This window comes from Pelodiscus sinensis, chromosome 1 (genome assembly GCF_052426305.1).
Source record: "Pelodiscus sinensis isolate ZL-2025 chromosome 1, ASM5242630v1, whole genome shotgun sequence".
Taxonomy (NCBI): Eukaryota; Metazoa; Chordata; order Testudines; family Trionychidae; genus Pelodiscus; species Pelodiscus sinensis.
In genome coordinates this window covers 166,670,612-166,691,275 of record NC_143052.1, presented here as the reverse complement: position 1 = coordinate 166,691,275, position 20,664 = coordinate 166,670,612, and the positions used below count along the sequence as shown (strand labels likewise).

Here is a 20,664-nt window from a genome sequence, read left to right as displayed (position 1 = left end):
TAAACAACGTGAGGATGGCCAGGATGTGGGTCCCCCCACTGGTGTCTTCATCTGCTGAGTTATTTATTAATTGCAAAAGAGGTTTCAGTCAAATTTTTAGACAAGATATCCAAATCATAGAAGTTACCACCACAATTAGAACTGATTGGACAGTCACAAGAAAGGCACAATGGATTATTTGCACCTCTTGCTCTCAGGGGGTATGTCTACACTACCCCGCTAGTTCGAACTAATGAAGCCCGGGATTTGAATTTCCCGGGCTTCATTTGCATAAGCCGGCCGGCACCATTTTTAAATGCCGGCTTGTTCGAACTTGTTCGTGGAACGAGGTGTACAGATAGTTCGGAATGGCTTGCTAGTTCGAACTATCTAGCCCGTGCCGCGTGTAGCCGCGCGGCACGGGGTTCGAACAAGCCAGCATTTAAAAATGGCGCCGGCCGGCTTATGCAAATGAAGCCCGGGAAATTCAAATCCCGGGCTTCATTTGCACGTTTGGTATGCATACATTACCCCGCTAGTTCGAACTAGCAGGGTAGTGTAGACGTACCCAGGGGTCCTTCATGGGCAGGTTTGAAACACATTGACTAGTTGTTACATGGAAGTTTGTATTGCTATTACTAGGGCCCTACCAAATTCATGGCCATGAAAAACAGATCACAGACTGAAATCTGGTCTCCCACCATGAAATCTGGCCTTTTGTGTTTTTCTGCCCTATACTATACAGATTTCACAGGGGAGACTAGCATTTCTCCAATTTGGTGTCCTCACCTGTAAAGGAGTTGCAGGGCGTTACGGGGTTATTTAAGGAGGGGTCATGGCATTGCCATTCTTACTTCTATGATTCCTATAGAGCTGGGCAGTCAGAGAGCAACAGCTGTTGGCCAGACACCCAGCTCTGTAGGCAGTGCATTCCAGCAGCAGTGCAGAAGTAAGAATGGGAATACAGTAAACTTCCGATAATCCGGCACCTTTAGGACCCAGGGGATGTCAGATTATCAGATATTCCGGACTATCAGAAGGGGGGGCTATGAGGGGTCTGGGGTGGGGTGGGGGGATGCTACCCCAGACCCCTTCATAGCCCTCCCTTCTGATAGTCCGGCTCTGCCCAAGGAATCCCTGATTCAGCTGCTGCTGGTCAGTTTCAGCAGCGGCTGAATCGGGGGCGCCTACAGCAGGGCAGCTGGAGTGCTGCCGGGTTGGTCCGGTAGCGCCGACCCTTGATGCCGCGAGACCAACCCGTCAGTACCCCAGCTGCTCTTGGGGATGCCTGGGGCAGAGCAGCTGGGGTGCTGACGGATTGGTCCCGCAGCGCCGCTCCTCGGCGCTACAGGACCAACCCGGCAGCACCCCAGCTTCTCTGCCCCAGGTGTCCCCAAGTCAGCTGCTGCTGAAACTGATCAGCGGCTGACTCCAGAAAGCCAGAGGCAGAGCTGCTCTGCCCCGGGCTTCCTGGAGTCAGCCCTGGTCAGTTTCAGCAGCGGCTGAATCGGGACGCCTGGGACAGAGCAGCTGGGGCGCTGCTGGGTTGGTCTGGTAGTGCCAAACCTCAGCGCTGCGGGGACCAACCCAGCAGCACTCCAGCTGCTCTGTCCCAGGTGTACCCAAGTCAGCTGCTGCTGAAACTGACCAGCGGCTGATTCCAGGAAGCTGGGGCAGAGCAGCTCTGTCTCGGGCTTCCTGGAGTCAGCCACTGGTCAATTTCAGCAGCGGCTGAATCCGGGACAGCTGGGGTGCTGCAGGGTTGGTCCCGCAGCCCCGAGGGGCAGCGCTACTGGACCTACCCGGCAGCACTCCAGCTGTTCTGCCCCCTGCAGCTGTTCCGCCCCCTGCTTCCCGGATTCAGTGCTGGTCAGTTTTAGCAGTGGCTGAATCGGGGAAGCTGGGCGCAGAGCAGCTCCAATGGTCCGGCTGCCCGGAGCACTTCCGGGTTCCTGATGGTGCCGGACCATCAGGAGTGCCGGACCGTCAGATGCCGGACCATCGGAGTTTTACTGTACCATACCATACTGTGACAGTTCCCCCTTCCATGCTTCATGAAGCATGGTTTATGAATATAAATATGAGTAACTCAAAGATGCTTTAAACAAAATACCTCATGTAACCCCATTTTAATATTTAAAGTCTGCAGAATCTTTATATTCATTTTGGTGCATGTATCATTCTTGTATGTAATGTTAGAAATATGAAGTATGACACTATATAGTTTTAAATGTGCTAATGAAAGGCATACTGGTGGGACCCTTCTCCCGCCCTCTGAAAGCCTTAACGACTTGATCAACTTAATGACTTGTGAACAGCCTTGTTTGTCCTATAAGTCCAAAGGTGATGCACTAGTAAGACATGACCATACAGCCTGGTACTGGGATTCCATTTTGACTCTGGTAGTTTTCCATGTAAGGGTGGATGTAGAACAAAAAGTTCCCACCCTGGGGGAAAGACTATTTAAGCAACGGGAATCTGAGCTGTTTGTCTTCAGCTGATCTGGAAAACCCTAGAGGATCCAAAGAGCTTTGGACCCAGGTCAGGGTAAAAAAATCTCTGATCTGAAGATTATTCTTAGAACAAGAACAGCTGATTAGTGTAAGAATCTGCTTGCAGTAAGTTTTTAGTGAATTAGCACTAGGTATGTGTTTTCTTTTCATTTTAACTTAGTAACTTACTTTGATCTGTTTTCACTTGCAATCAATTAAATCCTACAATTTGTACTTAATAAAAACACGTTTGTTTACTTTCAAGCCAAGAGTAATTACCTAAGCGGAACTACCAGTGTGCACTTTCATTGATAAAGAGGGTGAACATCTTCATGAACGTTCCTTGTGTAAAACATAAGGAAAGACTGACTTATTTGGATTTTGGACCCCTTTTGGGGGTTGGTTTTCTGGGTGCTATGCTCTAGAACTACATTCTCCAAGAGCTGAAATGGTTTGGTGTCTGCATTGATTTTCAGTGGGGCAGTAACCCCAACTCTGTGCCTTATTTTTGGCAGATCAGAGGATCTGGCCTAGCAGGGCAGGGTGGTGGGGAGTCCTAAAGAGCAAGAAGTCAGGTGTCAGTGGCACTCTCGGGAACAATCCTAAGGGGTCTTCTGTGACTGCATCCCATCAGAATAGCACAGTGAAGCAGAGTGATGTACACATCTGGTTGCTCTGGATGCTAGTAGTGATTTTAAGTGTTTTCTAAGTGCGGTGGCTAGAGAACAGACATAGGTTACTGGTTTATTATTTTCTGTTTGCTTATTTCGGAGAAGGGAAATAGAGGCAGGAAAATCAACAAAATGAGTGAGAGTTAGGTCCAAAAGAAACCGGAACTTCACAGAACAAGCAGCAGTGAAGGAGGCTGAATATAAAAGACAAAGGGATTTAGAGGCTTGAGAGAGCAGCAATCTGCCAGGAAAAATGCTTTCCATGAGAGCCCTGGATCTGAAACAACTTGAAAAGAAAGAGAAGAGAGAGCCCAAAAGGCTGCTCAAGAGTTAACCCTAGAAGCCCAAAAAGCTGCTCATGAAAGAGCCATGAAACTGAAGGAGAGAGAAGTAGAAGCCCAGAAGGCTGTTTGAGAGGAGAAGGAGAAAGAGTGACTGCATGAATTGGCTGCACTTCACTGTAAGAATCAGCACCCCAACCCTGCAGGATTCACCCCTCCAAAAATCTGGGAGTGGGACCAACTGTGCCCATCTTATGATGTATCCAAAGACAATATTGAATACTTCTTCATCACCTTTAAGAGACTGTGCACCATCTTTTCAATTCCTGAGGATCAGAAAATGACCACTCTGGTTGCAAATCTGAAAGGGAGGGTCTTGGACATATTTAATAAGATGTCTGTTGCTGATGCTTCAGACTGTGGTAAATTGAAAGATTTGGTTTTAAGACAGTTTCTGATTACATCTGAAAATGAGTGAAATTTAGAACTCTTAAAAGAGGGGTTGAGCTAAGTAATGTGACTTATGTTTACTAAATGAAAGATCTGCTAGATAAGGCAGTGAGGGGGAAAGGAATCACAAGCTTTGAAGGCATGTGTGATCTGGTTGTTCAGGAACAGTTCTTAGACATGGTTAATGATGATGCAAAGCAGTATTTGTGGGACACATTGGTTGAAAATGTAGAAATTCTGGCTGCTTCTGCTTACAAATATGAGTAGTCCCAAACACTTGGAAAGGGAAGATCTCAAACAGAAGGGTTCAAGTCTGGGGGAGGCAAAGTCCCTGCTTTACCCTTGGAAAGAGAGAAGGTGGCGGGGAGTACTTGAAGTTCATTCCCCCATTATTCATTCTAAATCTATTCAGACAAAGGAACCTAAGAAATATTATCATTGTAATTCCACTGATCACTTAAGGAACAAATGCTCATTGTTGGGGGTAAATAAGCAGGTAACTTACTGCTTCCCTGATGGTGACTAATTTTCACACAGGGTTTGTAAAGCTGACTAATTGAAAATCAGGATCTAAACACATGAAGACCCTGAAGTTGAATGGCAAGGACATCCCTGCCTGAAGGGATAATGGAGCCAGAAATTTCTGTAGTGTGAAGGACTTGCTTAAGGAGCAATAATATATCCTTCTTTTGGATCACTGCACCTTTGTACAGGTGCAGACACAGCATAAACAAACTGAGTTAACTGTTGCTACTGTGTCAGAGTTTTGCACCATTTATTTTAGAAAATGATTTTTTGAGATGGCAGAGTCCATCCTAGAGAAGGTTAGCAGCAAGAAAGAATCTTTGAACTAGAAATCTGGCGGGGGAGGGAAATGCCACGGGCTGTGGAGGAGACAAGAGTGTGTTTCTCTGATTCTTCTTCAGATGGATTAGCTAATTTGTGAAAAGGAAGCCAGCCCTGACCCTGAGTTATTATCTAGTATCAGGGAATCTGTCCAAGCTGTGAGAGATCCAGGAAGTTCAAGGGAACAGAGTGGCAGGTCCAACCCTGGGAGGCCTGTGTGTCTTGGAGCAAAGCATTCAGACAAGAGGCTGGAGTCCAAGAAGCTGCTGTGGGAGCTAAGGAATCCAAAGGCCTGACAGCTGAGGGTTTACTCAGTGGAAAAAGACACAAGAATGCAGGGCTTTTTAGGAAAGTGTCATGACTGGGAGCTGGTGAGCAGAAGACCCAGAGGAGAGAGAGCAAGATTGTTTCCCCGTTTTTTGGATGAGGGGCTGGAAAATGGATTCTGGATCTGGATACTGTTCACCCAAGTGATCACCTGTCATTCAGGTTTCTAGGGGCAGTGGTATGTCTAGACTCCCACTGTGGGATAACTGTGCTATTAGCCTCTTGGGAGTGGAACCGTGGGATCAAGGGGAACCCCACTGATTCAGAACTCTGTCTGGCACTGAATTGGCAACACCTAACATAGCTAACACCATCTCTTTGAGACTGGAAGGTAGAAATCTCTGGGAGTTTGTAAGGGCATGTAAGTATGCTTCCCGCCTGGGACCTCAATGTGGTCCTCCACAGGCTTATGTTACCCCCCCCTTTGAACCGCTGGCCACGTGTTCCCTGCAGCACCTTTCGTGGAAGGTTGCTTTCATCGTGGCCATTACATCAGCTCGAAGGGTGTCGGAACTAAGGGTGCTAACTGTAGACCCGCCCTACCTTGTTTTTTCACATAGCAACGTAAGGCTACGGCCTCATCCAGCCTTCCTCCCAAAGGTGGTGTCACTGGTCCACCTGTCCCAGGAGATTTATCTCCCGGATTTTTTCCCAAAACCTCATGCCTCCCCTAAGGAGCGGGTGCTTCACTCCCTGGACGCCAAGCGGGCGCTGGCGTTCTACATTGACAGAACCAAGCCGTTCCGTAAATCCCAACAATTGTTTGTTGCATTTGGGGACAGGATGAAAGGGTCGCCTATTTCGACACAAAGGCTATCACGATGGGTGGTGCAGTGCATCACAGAATGTTATCAGCTGGCTGGTAAAAACCCCGCCCAGGGTGAAGGCACACTCTACCAGGGTGCAGGCGTCCTCGGTGGCCTTTGGTGCCCAGGTACCAATCACGGAAATTTGCAGGGCGGCCACATAGTCTTCCCTTCACACGTTTACAGCGCACTATGCGCTACCACAGCAGGCCAGGGAGGATGCAGGGGTGGGCTCTGCAGTCCTCGAATCTGTAATGTAAATATGTAAATATGTCCTGTTGTCATTGTTCTTAATATGTGCCTTATCAGTGTTGGATTTTTCAAATAAATCCATTTATTGTTCACCTCTCTTCATGACTCTGGTGGTATGACTGCTCCGACCCCTCCTCCATGGGATTAGCTTGGTAGTCACCTACTTCGAATGGACATGAGCAACCACTTGAAGAAGAAAAGAACGGTTACTTACCTGTAGCTGTTCTTCGAGATGTGTTGCTCATGTCCATTCGACTCCCACCCTACCTCCCCTTCATCGGAGTGTCCGGCAAGAAGGAACTGAGGTGGGGCAGTGCCGGCAGGGGTACTTATGCCCCGCCATGGCGGCGCCGCTCCAGGGGGCGCCCTGCCAGCGCTTCGGGTACTGCTAGGGAAAACGCTCCGGAAGACGCGGTGCACGCGGTGCGCACACCTACTTCGAATGGACATGAGCAACACATCTCGAAGAACAACATTTACAGGTAAGTAACCGTTCTTTTTCAGGGTTCAAAAAATGTTTACTGCTCTCACTCCTTTGCAGTGAGCCACAGACATCCATGGTGCCTCTGCTGCCTCAGTGAGGTTTATGTTTCTGTGAAGTACAGCATCTGCCTCTCTTTTCCTCCCAGAGCCCATGAGGATCAGGAACTGAGATTCAGACAACACTATATGGTGAAGATAATAAAGCCTCAGTCAGATCTGGGCTGGGTACCTGCCTGGTGCATCAGTCTCATCAGATTGGCAGTGCCTGATTGGCACCCTGCTGAATCTGAGCTGAAGAACAGAGGCTAAGACTAAGCCAAAGGAGAAAGCTTCACATGAGAGTAAAGATCATTTCCATAGGCTTATGGTCAAGGCATTTTTGTCTAAAATTGTCTCAAAAGAAAGAGGATCCCTTCTCAACCCCAGAATCAAGAGAGCCAATTCGTATGGGCACAAAGTCCTTAGTCCTAAGTAAATCTTCTCAATGGGAGAAGGAGCTATGCAAAAGTATGAATGCAATTATTCCAACATTAGCTGCAATATTGAAAGTTTGGGATAAATAACTGCTGCTGGTCCCTTCCATTTTTAGTGCCAATGTGATACTAACAGTAGCGCTGCTCGGGAGGGAACTGAATGCCTCTGTGACCAGGGAAGCTCCAATAAAGCCATCCCTGGGGGGTGGCAGGCTGGAGCAACTCTCCCCTCCATACACTGAAGGCATGTAACCCAGAACAATACCCTGCCACAGGCATTTCCTCTCCCCTGCCTTTACTCTGCTCCACCTTTTCCCCAAACTTCATCCCTTCTCTGTCCCTTATCCTCTCCCCTGAGCAACATGAGCTGGGGGATTAATAGAGCTGATGCAGGACAGTAGCAGGTCTGCCCTTCCTCCTGCACTTACCATAGTATGGGAGCTAAAGCAGCCTGCTCCGCCACACTCCCAACTTGCTTAACCCTGCTTCTAGGCAGCTGGAAGGGAAGTGCCCTTTGGCCAAAGCCCTCTACTTCCTGCTACCATGGTGAAGAGGGCTGTGCAGTGGAATGGAACAGGCTTGAGGGCTGACCTCTGTGGCTGCCAAGGGACCTGAGGCAGCTGCCTCAAATCATCCTATGGATGGAACACGTCAGAGCTCCAGTTCTGACTGCTCCGCCAATGTACTCTTATACCTCAGGGTGATCAGAGACTTGCATCTTCCCCCAAGGACATCTTTCATAGCATTGGAAGGACCTCAAGAGGTCATCTAGTCCAGTCCCCTGTGCTCATGAAAGGGCCAATTTCTAACAGGCGTTTTGTCTAAACTGCTCTTAAAAATTTCCAATGATCAAGATTCTACATACAACCTCCCTCCAGCAATTTATTCCAGTTCTTTGCCATCCTGATAGGATGAATTTTTGCTTATGTCCAACCTAAACCTCCCTTGCTGCAGTTTAAAACCATTGCTTCTTGTTTTATCCTCCGATGTTAAGAACAATTTTTCTCCCTTCTTCTCTTAACAACCTTTTATGTCCTAGCTCATTCTTTTTTCCAGACTAAACAAGTCCAGTAGTTTTAATCTTGCCTCATAAGTTATGTTTTCTAGACATTTAATCATTTTTGTTAGTCTCTGGACTTCTCCAATTTGTCCACATCTTTCCTGAAATGTGGCATCCAGAACTGAACACAATACTTAGTTGAAGACTAATCAGCACAGAGTAGTGCGGAAGAATTATTTCTTGTCCTGCTTACGACACTCTTGCTAATACATCCCAGAATGTTTGCTTTTTTTACATCGTGTCACGCTATTGACTCATTTAGTTTGTGGTCCGCTATGACACTCCCCTCTCCCTCCCGTTCCATTTCACCAGTACTCCTTCTGAAGCAGTCATTTCCCATTTGTATATGTGCAACTAATTGTTCTATCTAAATAGAATACTTTACATTTGTCCTTATTGAATTTCATCCTGTTTGCTTCAGATCATTTTTCCACTTTATCCAGGACATTTTGAATTTTCATTCTAACCTCCAGAGCACTTGCAGTCTCTCCCAGTTTGATATCATCTGCACACTTTATATGTGTATTCTCTGTTATTATCTAAATCATTGATGAAGATAATGAACAAAACCAGATCAGAACTCACCCATTTGCTCTTCTGTCATGACTATGAACTATTGATAACTACTCTCTGGGAATGGTTTTTCAAACAGTTTTGTTCCCATCATGTAGTAGCTCCATCTAGTTTGCATTTTCCTAGTTTCTTTATTAGAAGGTCATGTGAGACAGTATCTAAAGCCTTCCTCTGAGATCAAGATGTACCACATCTACCCTTTTCCCCCCATCCACAAGGCTTGTTATCTTGTCAGAGAAAGCGATCAGGTTGGTTTGGCACATAATTTGTTTTTGATAAATCTATACTGGCTGTTACTTCACCATATTTTTTTCTAGATGTTTGCATATTGCTTAATTATCTGCTCCATGATCTAACTTTGCTTGTTTGTCTGCTTTCATCCTTCCTATTGAGGCAATTTCTATTCCAGGATGTTAATACACCAAAAGAAGAGAACTTCCCACTGAGGAAATCATTTGCCTATTTGGCCTTCTGGTTTAGAAGCAAAACCAACAGTACTGACAGTTTTGCCAGAGATAAGAAATCTGGCTCTTTTTAAATTACTCTGAGGCATTGCAAGAGTATCTGCAACATTGGGCAGAGATGGTATGAAACAGGAGCCCCAGAAGATGAGGTTCCAGTCTCCAGCCAGACACAGTTGGCCAAGAGTCAGGTGGTACACTATGCCAGGAGGTCTGTCTGTGCCAGTTAATTCTAGTAGCAATGTTGAGGCCCATGGGTGCCCTATCGTAGACACCAAGGATTCATGTAAGACTTTTATTTACCCCACTGAAATATTCAGAAGAAGCCAGGTCTAACAGTTGTGGGAGCAGCCTCATCTTCACTGAATAAGGTGGTTATTCTATTTTCTCTATCCCCAGATGACTTCAAACAATATCAAAAGCTCATGGTGGCTGTAGAACTATAGATTCAGCTTGAGAAAATCCAAGAAACTCATCAGTTTATTGGACATTCCACAGCCTTCCACTCCTAGAGGAGTGGCCCTCCCCATCAGCAAGGCCATCATTGACTTGGTAAAGATGGTTTGGCGCACACCTGCTTCTTGTGCTCCCTCCCTTAAGAGGGCTAAGAAGTGCTGCTTTGTTCAGTCCAAGGGGGAAGAGTTTTTGTTCTTATTCATTGCTTAATTCTTTGGTGGAAGTCATACAGTGGCCCCAGAAATAGCATCTAAAGACTGTTCTGGCTGATATGGTGGGCAAGCAACTCAACCTTTTAGAGAGAAAGGTCTTATTGTCCACCTCCCTTGAGTTCAGGATCTCAAATTATCAGGCATTCTTGGCCAAATATGATTTACTAACTATAAGAAGTTTTTGGAATTAAAGGACAAGCTCCTTTCTGAGCCTGTTTCTAGGCCTTAAAGGATGATGGAAGAGTGGTAGCCAAAATTTCCTTCCAAGCTGTGGTGAATGTGGCAGATACTGTATTTAGAGGGAATGTCTACAGCTATGCTTATGAAGATTGACTCAAGGTTACAATCCTCAGTTTTCCCTAGAGAAATGAAAAGTACCATCCAAGATCTGTCCTTCAATACTATCAACCTAATCCATGACAAAAATGGATGTCTGTCTACTCCCTCAAAAACTGTGCTTCGTTTGTTGATCATTTATACTCCTGCCCCTAAGAGAAAACACTATACTTGGGGATATAGGCCAAGATCACCACCCTAACTGTTTTACCAACAACAACCTCAAAAGCTACCATGCAAGAGACAGAGTTTATAAACTCAGGAACTCAGCCTCTGCAATATACACTGACACATATTGTAAACCTTGAGCCTAGTTTCTTTTGATTGGACTACTGACATCCATGTTTCTTTATGGGTTCTGTTTCATTCCTCTCCTTTGGTATTTGGATGTTACTTTACCCAATTTGCCAAAACTGGAGACCCAACTAAAGGTAAATGATTATTCATGGCACATGGCTGATCAAGTTTCTAGTACCTGCTACCACAAGTGCCCTTTGTGGTTTCTTTTCATGGACCACTCTCATAGTGAGATTCTGTATCAACAGATAACTCTTCTCCTAAGCGATACCATAGAAAGAGTTCCACCTCAATATCAAAGAAAGGGATTCCATTTTCATAATTTCATTCCCAGTAAGAATCATAGAATAATCATAGAATAATAGGACTGGAAGGGACCTCGAGAGGTCATCGAGTCCAGCCCCCCGCCCTCAAGGCAGGATCAAGAATGGGTGATTGTAGCCAGTTCTTGATGTGAGAGAGTTGAACAGATTCTTTCCAAAACTAAAATTCCACATGATATTCTTGGCATCAGTAATTTCCATGTTGGAGGACACAGAGTTCACTGCTTTTGATATGAAAGATGCATATTTTCTCAGACATCAAGCCAGCCAACTGGTGGTTCCTCTTCAATCAATAGCTTTACCAATTCAGAGTCCTCCTTACTAGTTTAGCAAGGTTCTTTACAATAGTGTCAGCTTGGATGAGAAAAGAGGGATTTATAGTCTTCCTTTACCTCAACAACTGCCTTCTGATGGGCAGTTCTTAGGTGATAGTCCAATGTGCAGTCTGCTCAGCCTTCCTGGGGTATTTGTCAGTCATGAAAAATCCACATTGACCCCCATGAGATTCATGTTTTATAGGGTAAAATTTAATTTGACTACAGAAAGAGAAACTTCAGCGCTTGGATTTAGCAGTTCTCTCCCCTGCCCCACACCCCCTTTCAGTTACAGTCCTTTTGTTTCCAGGTATTTTCAAGTCTCTCTTTGGGGGCGGGGAGCGGGCAGAGGTAAAGCTAATCATTGTTTTCCTTCACTGCCTTATAAAGAATTTCTATAAGGTGGGAAGCCTTTGTTTGATTCCCGTACCCTCTGTGGAACAATTCATCAAACTAAGAATTTGGTCAGTATCTGGTAATCAGGTCACCTGAGTCCATCATCCATGAGACAGTAGCAGCATGGAAGGGTCCCTAGGAAGACCAATCCACTGCACAATCCATTATAGTAGCTGATGGGCCATTATGCCCTTACTGGCTTTTCCATTGTAGTCCCTGAAGTGTCAGCAGGGGGAAGTGATCCAAAGTAGCAAATATAAAATACAGATACACAAGTAGGAATTCCTAGCTTCATCTACAAAAATTATACATGCATACAAATGGGATAATCATAGTAAGTCTCAACCTTTCCAATTATATTATACATGAGAATCTTACATAAATCATTTTAGTTATGCCATTCATATCATAATCATATTTTCTTAAAGCATAAGAATGCCATGCATATCATCCTTAACCAAAAAAGAAAAAGAAGTCTCTACAAGGAGCTATTACTCAACAAAGTGGAAATGTTTCTCCTCTTGGGTTCACCAGTGCAGCTTGGCTTCAGCATCCCTGTAATCTTAGATTATCTACTTACCCTTAAATTTTGGGGTCTCACACTTGGTTCTCTGCAAGTATATTTAGCAGTGATTAGTACTTTCCATCCTTATATGGATAACTGTACAATATTCACTCGTACTGTCACATCTAGATGCCTGAAAGGGATTCTCATATCCTTTACACCATTTGTGAAGTTCATATCTCAGCAAGACCTCAAATTTATCTTATCATTTAGTAAACTCACCTTCGAGCTTCTAGACACATGGTCTATGGCCCATCTGCCTATGAAGGTGGCCTTCCTGATAGCCCTAATGTCAGCCAGAAGAATCAGTGAGCGGGGAACATTCACGTTAGTCCCACTCACGTTACTCCCATTCTATAAAGGAAAGGTGTCATTACAGCTCTGACTGAGATTCATTTCCAAAGTCATTTCAGTTCCATACGAGTCAGGTAATCCACTTATAAGGTTTTTTTTTTCCCTTAACCATGTGTGTCACATGAAAGAGAGGGCCTGATTCTCTAGATGTGTGAAGGGCTTAGGACTTATCTGCAAATAACAAAGAATGTTAGAAGAGCCCTAATAAACTTTCCATCACAGAGTTATCAAAGGATCGAGCTATACTGACACAAACTTTCAAAATGGATCATGGGCTATATTAACCTTTGTTACCAACTAGCTCATATCCCCTACCTGAGGGACTCTTTCCATTATTGGGCAAGTTATTTCAACTGTGTAGATGAGACTGACCTTTCCTAGGCTGTGTCCAGACTCAGGGGTTTTTTCGAAAAAAGGCTACTTTTTTTGAAAAAACTTCATCTGCGTCTAGACTGCAGCCACGTTCTTTTGAAATTAAATCGAAAGAATGCGGCTTTTCTTTCGACGGTGGTAAACCTAATTCCATGAGGAAGAACGCCTTCTTTCGAAAGTGCTCTTTCGAAAGAAGGCGTTCTTGACAGCAAACAGGCTTTTTAGAAAGAGAGCATCCAGACTCACTGGGTGCTTTCTTTCGAAAAAGCGGCTTGCTTTTTCGAAATTCCGCGTGCAGTCTAGACACGCTCTTTCGAAAGAGGCTTGCAGTCTAGACGTAGCCCTAGAGACACACAAGGCTGCTACTTGAGGCTCTTTGCTACCCTCACAAGGTATACATTCTGGTCCAGTCATCCACTGTGGCTATAGCTGTGGGAACAGCAGTACTACAGTCAGCTATCACTTCTGTGTCTTTGCACGCACCCTCTGTTGACTGTTGTATGTTAATCTCCCATATGTGGAATAAAAATAGGGACCTTAACTCAAAAAAAATGGAGACTACTTATTTGTAACTATGAAGGTATTTTGAGTATATGGTCCCTACCTGCTTTTTAATACACATCATCCATCTCCTTTCCCGTCAACTGTTTGAATAGTGGTAAGGTTTGGAAACTGGAGAAGTGTCAGCCCATGCCATCCTTTATGCCGGTGTTTCTCAAAGTGGTCTGCAGACTCACTCAGAGAGCTGCTACTGGGCTTCTCTGGTTTGTTTACTTACCTGCTCTCTACAGCCAAGGAGCCTTGTGGCTCCCATTGGCTGCAATTCACCTTTTGTAGCAAAGGAGAGCCTCAGGAAGCAGCGGCCCCAGTTACAGTGCTTCCCCTGGTTCCTGTTGGTTGCAAATGGCAAACTGCAGCCAGTGGGAGCCATGAGGCTCCTTGGCTGTAGAGACGGTAAGTAATCAAACCGGAGCTGCCCGGTAGCAGATTTCTCAGAGTGTGTCTGCGAACCACTTTGAGAAACGGTGCTTTATGTTCTTGGTTCAGCGCATGAGGAGAGCTATGGTGCATGCATTGCTTTGCAAATAGTGTCCATTGACCATTCTGAACTCAAGCTCATGGTGCACATGCATATCCCACCTCTAAATTACATATAGGGGATGCATACCTCGAAGAACCTCCAGTTACAGGTAGTAGATAGGTTCAATTTTTGGTGCAGCCTAAAGAATGTTCAGTACTTTATCCAGCATTTGAAATCTAATTACTCCTTCCTAAAGATTCAGACTTTCTGTTTTAGATTAACAAATGATTAGATATGTTTCTCCTGTGTGGTGTATTACTTTAATCTGCTAAAGCCAATTAATTCTTCTTTTATTGTAAAGGGATGTTCCAACAGCTGAAATGTATTGTGCAGATTGTAACATTTAATTACCTTCCTTAGAGGTTTCAGTTTATTTTTACTTAGCTCTTCAAACCTCAGCTGTCTTCTAACTGTTTAAATGCCAAACTAAAAAGGGGAAGCAAACTCACACCTCCAATGTATTAATCTGATAGTACTGTCACTAAATTAAACCGTTCCAACCTATAAGCTCAGCTCCAATCAGCACTTGGGTTTGCATCACAGCCGAAGTAATTCTGCATTTCCCTATGCTTTACAGGAATGCAGGAGTATTGGAGATGTCAGCCTCCCCCAATGCTTTATTTCAGCCCAGCTTGTAAAGTTTCTGAAACAATTTGCAAAACCACCCTTATCTCTTTTCAGGTCTCCTGCAAGCGCAGAATCTCTTAACGCAACTACCTCAGCAAAGCCAAGCCAACCTCCTGCAGTCTCAGCCAAGCATCACCCTCACCTCACAGGTCAGTTTTTCTCCTGCAGCTTGCCCATACTTCTTTGTGGGACTCAAACTTATGGGCAAGAATGGAAGTTGAGTTATTGTTTTCTCCCTTTTCTAGATGCCTACAATATAACAAAATTACCAGCTGCATCAATAGTTGAGACTGCATAATAGTTTCACTTCAAACTTCTCTGGTTTCATTCACTCATAGTTTCCCCAAACTTCTACTCTTTGTACAGAAATTTTCCATGCTTGACTATTTCCTAAAGTTGAAAGTTTATGGTAATTTGAATAAAAATGGTTGAGTTGATTTTGAGTACAAGTAGAGCACTGGAAAAATATTCTTTCCCGCTATATTAAAAAGCTTTATTTTTATAGATTTAAACCCTAAAGAGCTATGGATAATACATTTATTTTTGGTATGGAAATAGCCCTCTGTCGCAGCATACCCCAAATCTTGCATGGAGTAGCGTGGCTGCCTCCTAATCAGCCTTTGAATCATTGGCCTTTTTCTCTCGTGGTCTATAAGCACCAGCCCTTGGTCCAGGGTAATATGGCTTAATGGCTAGAGTCAAATGAGAGGTAGCCCTCTGAGGGTAGCCCATTCAAGTACCCGAAGTCAGTTTGGGAAGGCCCTTTAACTCAGGGCATCGCAGCTGGGTAGCCAAAGTCAATAAGTTGGGACCCCAGTAGGGGGACCCAGGCCCACTCTACTCTACCAGGTCCCAACTCAGGGCCTTGTGAGTGGCTGAGTGGTCTACCGCTCCCTCAGCAGGGAATTTGGTTGAAACACACCAAGTTTACCTCGGTATGGAAGAGGCTGCTCCTGTAACCCCCCTTGGTCACTTCCTACTGGTGTTGTTGGGATGGCATCCCATGAAGTGGCTGGGTCTTCTGGTTCCCTGGCAGCTGCTTCTCCCTAGGGTTGCTCTGGGGCTGTTTGACAGCAGTCTGCTGGGGCTATGTCACCACTGTCTGGTGAAGCTCCGGTTGAAAGTCCTTCTCCTTCAGTGGCCAGCCCAGACTCAGTTGCTCTGCTACCTTTTATGCTGCTCCAGTATTTGGAGCATGCCCAGTCTGGATGAAGGGGTGAGACTTCCTCCACACACAGGGTTTTATCAGTGCGGGGAATGCACACCCCGTCATACCCTCTATTGAGTAAAAGGGCTTTTAATTGTTCTAGTAAAAATATTTTTGATTTGACTGAATTATAAGACTTAATGTGTCATAGCTGAGTAATATTTACTTTATACAACTAAAAGAGGCTATACTATTCAAGAGTGAACACTTAATGTAGCTGCTTAATTGGCAGGTACTTAAAAGGCAATGTGTCTATAAGAACATTTGCATCACTTCCTCCACTTCTTTGCAAGGTTCTCAGAGTACCTTAAGCTTACAGGAGAAGGGCTAAGGGATTTCTAAAGTGTGAAGAGAGGGCTTCTCTCCTGGAAATTTTCCAGAGATCTTGGGATAAAATGGTCTCTTTTCTAGCCAAAGAGTTTTATGTGGTTGCCAATCTTTTGCAAGTCAGCAAAGGAATAAACCTAATTTTAGCAGTTTTCCCATGATTTGTTTCTTTTTTTTAAACTAACAGAAGTTTTTTAAAAGTTGTTTTAGGAGACTATTAAAGCTATAGAGTTAAGCTTTCAAAACTCAGGAAAAGTAATGTTAACGTGCCTGAGGTTTTAACTTTGGTTACTTGTAGTAGTCTCTAATTATATGATCCCATTATTTCTGAAACAGCACTATATCACACAATAGTTTTCTTTTAATGCAGGTAGTATTTTTAGAACATACTATTTCATCTGTTGCAGACTGTGACAGTCCTGTAGGTGAAAAAAACTGCTTATTCCTTTTTCTGTATGCAATATTGAAATGTGGAAATTAGCCCTTCTAGTGCACAGAGGGAGCTTCATGTGTCCCTAGCCAAGGTTTAATTTTTTTGTAGATGTAACATAGAAAGAAAAGAACCTTTATAAAAGTTGAAGTCAATAAAGATACATTTCTATAGTCTAATATTGTTAAAATAAGTTTACAGTATTGAAAAACAATTAGTGGAAACATGTGTCTGCTTTAATGAAAATATTATATATATTGTTTGAGCAATATTATGTGATCATGTAACTAAAGACAGTGGACAAAATCCTGCCCCATGATCCACCTGCTCTGCAATACAGAATACCAGTAGCTCAATCTAAGAAGAAGTCCAATTTAATAAGCCAGTTGGTGGTTCAGCTTTGTAGGACACATGACTATAGAACGGCAGTGCTATGAAATGGCCATTTAGGGGCTATTACCAACTAGCATGATTCAGAGCAATCTTGAGGCTTCTCTATGTTGCACAGGGAGCATAAGCAATATCAGAATTAGGCCAAGAGCATACAGATGCCATAAAACCATGTTTGCCTAAGCCTCTCAGCTGCACTGAGCAGAATTTGGCCAAAGAGGAGGATTCAGCACTATATTTAATACAGTGGTCTCCAACCTTTTTACACTCAAGATCACGTTTTAAATGACAGAAAAAGCCAAGATCTACTGCCCCAAGCCAAGATCTACTGCTCTGCCCTGCCCTCTCTATTCTCCTTCTCTCCATCACTTGCTATCCCCAGCCATTATACTGCTGCTTTTTTCCCCAATTCTTCTGTCAGAAGAGGTTTTTCCAACATTTGGCCTGTCTAGACTGGAACAAATGTCAGAAAAACCCCTTCTTTTGGAAGCCCCCTTATTCCTCATGGAAAAAGGAATAGAGGGGTTACTGAAAGAGCATGTTTGCTCTTCCGCTAAAACAAGTGGAAGAACAAACACCTCCCTGGATGCAGAAGAGTTTTTCTGGGATACCTCTGGAATCCCGGAAAAACTCCTGCAGTCTAGCTGTACCCTCACTGGGTTGAGACAGGATGTGTGGGCTCTGGGATGGGAATTAGGGGTTTGGGTGTGGGAAGGGGTGAGAGGTGCAAGCTCTGGGAGGGTATTTGGATGCAGGAGGAGGGGATTCTGGCTCGGGAGGGTTGGGGTCAGGTGGAGGGTTGGGGTACTGAGAGCCACAGGCTTGTGGATGTGAGGGTGCAGAAGTTTGGTTTGGGGGATGGGAGGGGCTCAGAGAAGGGAGGTCAGGAGTAAAATGGGCTCAGGATACAGATTTGTGGTGTGTGGATGGTGTAGGAGTGTTGTGGCAAAAGACTGAGGATGTGGGATGCAGGAGTTTGGCCATGTGAGAGGCTCAGGACAGGGGGTTCCAGTGTATGATAGGCTCAAATCTAGGGTTGGGAGGGGGGGGGAGGGTGTAAGAGTGTTATGATGCTGCGGACAGATGAGAATTTGTTGGCCAGGCTTCGGTTTTTTAAATAAAATATGTCAAACACAAAAAGTTTCAGCATTGTTTTTATTTATGAGAACCCGTTTTGATTCAGGGGTCACTGAAAAGTCAATTGGGGCCACACAAGTGAGATAAAAAAAAAAACCCACACTCCTCCAAAGTCTCACAAATATGGCCCCAACTGTGCTGGTGGGAGCAGGGGACATGGTACTGGGGCAGGATGCTAGTGGATGCTGGGGCAGAGGACAGGGTGTCATTGGGGGTGAGGGGCAGGGACCAGGATGCCAGTAGGAACAGGGGGCAGGGTGTTGGCTGGGGCAGGGAATCCTCGGTACGCGCCCCCCCTTCTCCTCTGCCCCCCCCCCCCCCCCCCCGCCGCTCAGGAGGGAAGCCCTAGTGTGCGCTTCCCCTCTGGATTCCTCCCCCGTCCCCTGCAGAGGAGGGAAGCCCCGATGCGTGCCTCTCTTCCCCACTCCCCAGGAGGGAAGCCCTAGTGCCCGCTTCCCCCCCGGGACTCCTACCTCCTTCCCAGCTTGCACTCCCCCCGGGACTCCTACTTCCTCCCCCACAGAGGAGGGGAGCTCCGGTGCGGGCCTCCCCATCCCTCCTCGCCCCCCCCCAAATCCCAGCACTCGCCTTCCTCCAGAACTCCTACCTCCTCCCGGCGCTCCACAGACCTGGAGGAGGGTAGCAGGCAGCACAGTTCAAGAAACCCCGGAAGTGGCGCGCAGCTATCGGACTTCCCTCCACTCTGCGGGAAACCGGTACTACCTCCATTGTTGGAGGTAGGTAGTAAGGCTTCTTGGGGGTGGGGAGAATTGGGAGTGCCCCAAACGTTTCGCGATCGACTGGTCAAGCCCTCCCGATTGACCAGTCAATCATGATCGACGGGTTGATGACCACGGATTTAATAAAATACACACCCAAAAAGGTGGAGTAAAACACTGAAAACTCAGGCAATTCCAATATTCGGATTGCATGCAAACTAACTATGCACCTTCAATGCTTTCTTAATATATTTTGATTGTGTGAAACCTAACCTGACTGGTTTCCACGGAGCACAGACCTATCTCAGGCTCTTACTGGGGCCCTGTGTTTCTACTTTTATATAGGGAAATGATCTCTATAAGCTAATTGTCAGGAATGCCAAACTTTTCACTAGTTGCCTAGAAAATAGTTTATGCTAAGAACATCAAAGCTAAAAGGTATTCCTGTCTTCAAGATGTCTTGTTTTATTAAAAGACATTATTGCCTTATAATGTCTTCATTATATAAAGTCGTCTTGTTAGTAGACTAAACCAGTGTGTCAAGTGAATGAACTACTCAGGCCATGCTCTCACACATCCTGAAGTGGTCCATGAGAGTTAAGGTTGTGTCACATTCGCAAGGAGCAATGTTGAGGACATTTGTGCTGCTTGTTTTGTGGAAAAACCAAAGGATTTGAGTCTGTAGAATTGTCAACTTGATCCCTTGCATCCACAGTTAATTGTTTCAAAATAATTAGAGGGGTTGAATGCCAAACTCTCCAAAAGTACTGAAATAAGTTAAAAGGGAGCATCAAGCTGTTCTTAGAGCAGGTAGAAAACATTAGTAAATTGGTGCAGTGTATATCTTGTTTTTTCTTGACTGATTTTGACAGGGTCCTTCTTGAAAGACTGTATACTAATACAATGCAGTGGATTGTGGTGATCTTTATTTGAGGAATGTCAATACATTTGAGAGCACTTTGGGATCTATTTTAAATGGTATCCAAACTGTCTCTTGTGGAAATATAGATTTCCAAGTGAGATTTATTTCCACTATTTTTTGTTAAAGAAAATCTTCCCATTTTTTTTTCTCTTCCTGTCTCCTTTCTTCAACAGCCAGCAACCCCAACACGCACAATAGCAGCGACCCCCATTCAGCCACTTCCACAGAGCCAATCAACACCAAAGCGAATTGACACTCCCAGCTTGGAGGAGCCCAGTGACCTTGAGGAGCTTGAGCAGTTTGCCAAGACTTTCAAACAAAGACGGATAAAACTTGGATTCACTCAGGTAAAATCAGAGGTGGAAAGTAACTAAGTTAGAAATACTTTGTTATACTATCAAGTACATTTTTTTGGTATTTGTACTTTACTCAAGTAATTTATTTTTGTGATACTTCAACTTTTACTCAAGTAGGTTTTTTAAGAAAATATTGTACTTTTTACTCTACCACCATTTCCAGAAGCGCTTAGTTACTCACTACTTTCAGCACCCCACTGACAGTTGGACAAGCCAGCATTCTGATTTGCTATAGCACAGCTGCATGTGCAAAGCATCCAATCGTCATGTAGTGACAGTAAGTTTAAAAAAAACAACCAATCAACAAGTACAATGACCCTGCCAACGAAGAAGCCTTTTAATAGCTGCATTGACACCTTTTCATTCAAAAACAGTATCTGTGCAGGGATGGGGAGCCTTGTGGGCCGGATCCAGCGTGTGGGGGAGAAGAACTGTAGCACCGCTCGCCCCACACACCCCACCGCTGGCTAGGGGAATGCAGTGCCGGAAACTGCTCGTGGGAATGTTTCCCCACTGTTACCATTGGCCAGATTTCCCATTCCCCCCCGCCTCCCCAGCTCTCCAGCCCCGATCCGCTCCTGCACCCTCCCACCCTTCCAGACACCCCAACCTCAGCCCGCTCCTGTACCTCCCTCCCAGCCACACCTCCACTCCCAGCCCTCTCCAGCAACCTACCTCCCACCCACACC

At 45.0% G+C, this 20,664-nt stretch overlaps 1 protein-coding gene and 1 pseudogene across 4 annotated transcripts in view; both read left to right on the top strand.

Annotated features, from left to right (window-relative positions):
• Positions 1-20,664, top strand: part of POU2F1 (POU class 2 homeobox 1) — a 200,370-nt gene that overhangs the window by 144,481 nt on the left and 35,225 nt on the right. For all 4 annotated transcript variants that reach the window (XM_089773288.1, XM_089773295.1, XM_075909143.2 and 1 more), the window contains 2 exons: positions 14,542-14,636; positions 19,793-19,966. In XM_089773288.1, coding sequence (XP_089629414.1) covers positions 14,542-14,636; positions 19,793-19,966 — 269 coding nt within the window. The remainder of the gene's footprint in view (positions 1-14,541; positions 14,637-19,792; positions 19,967-20,664) is intronic.
• On the top strand, positions 1,685-14,535 carry LOC149525669 (uncharacterized; annotated as a pseudogene).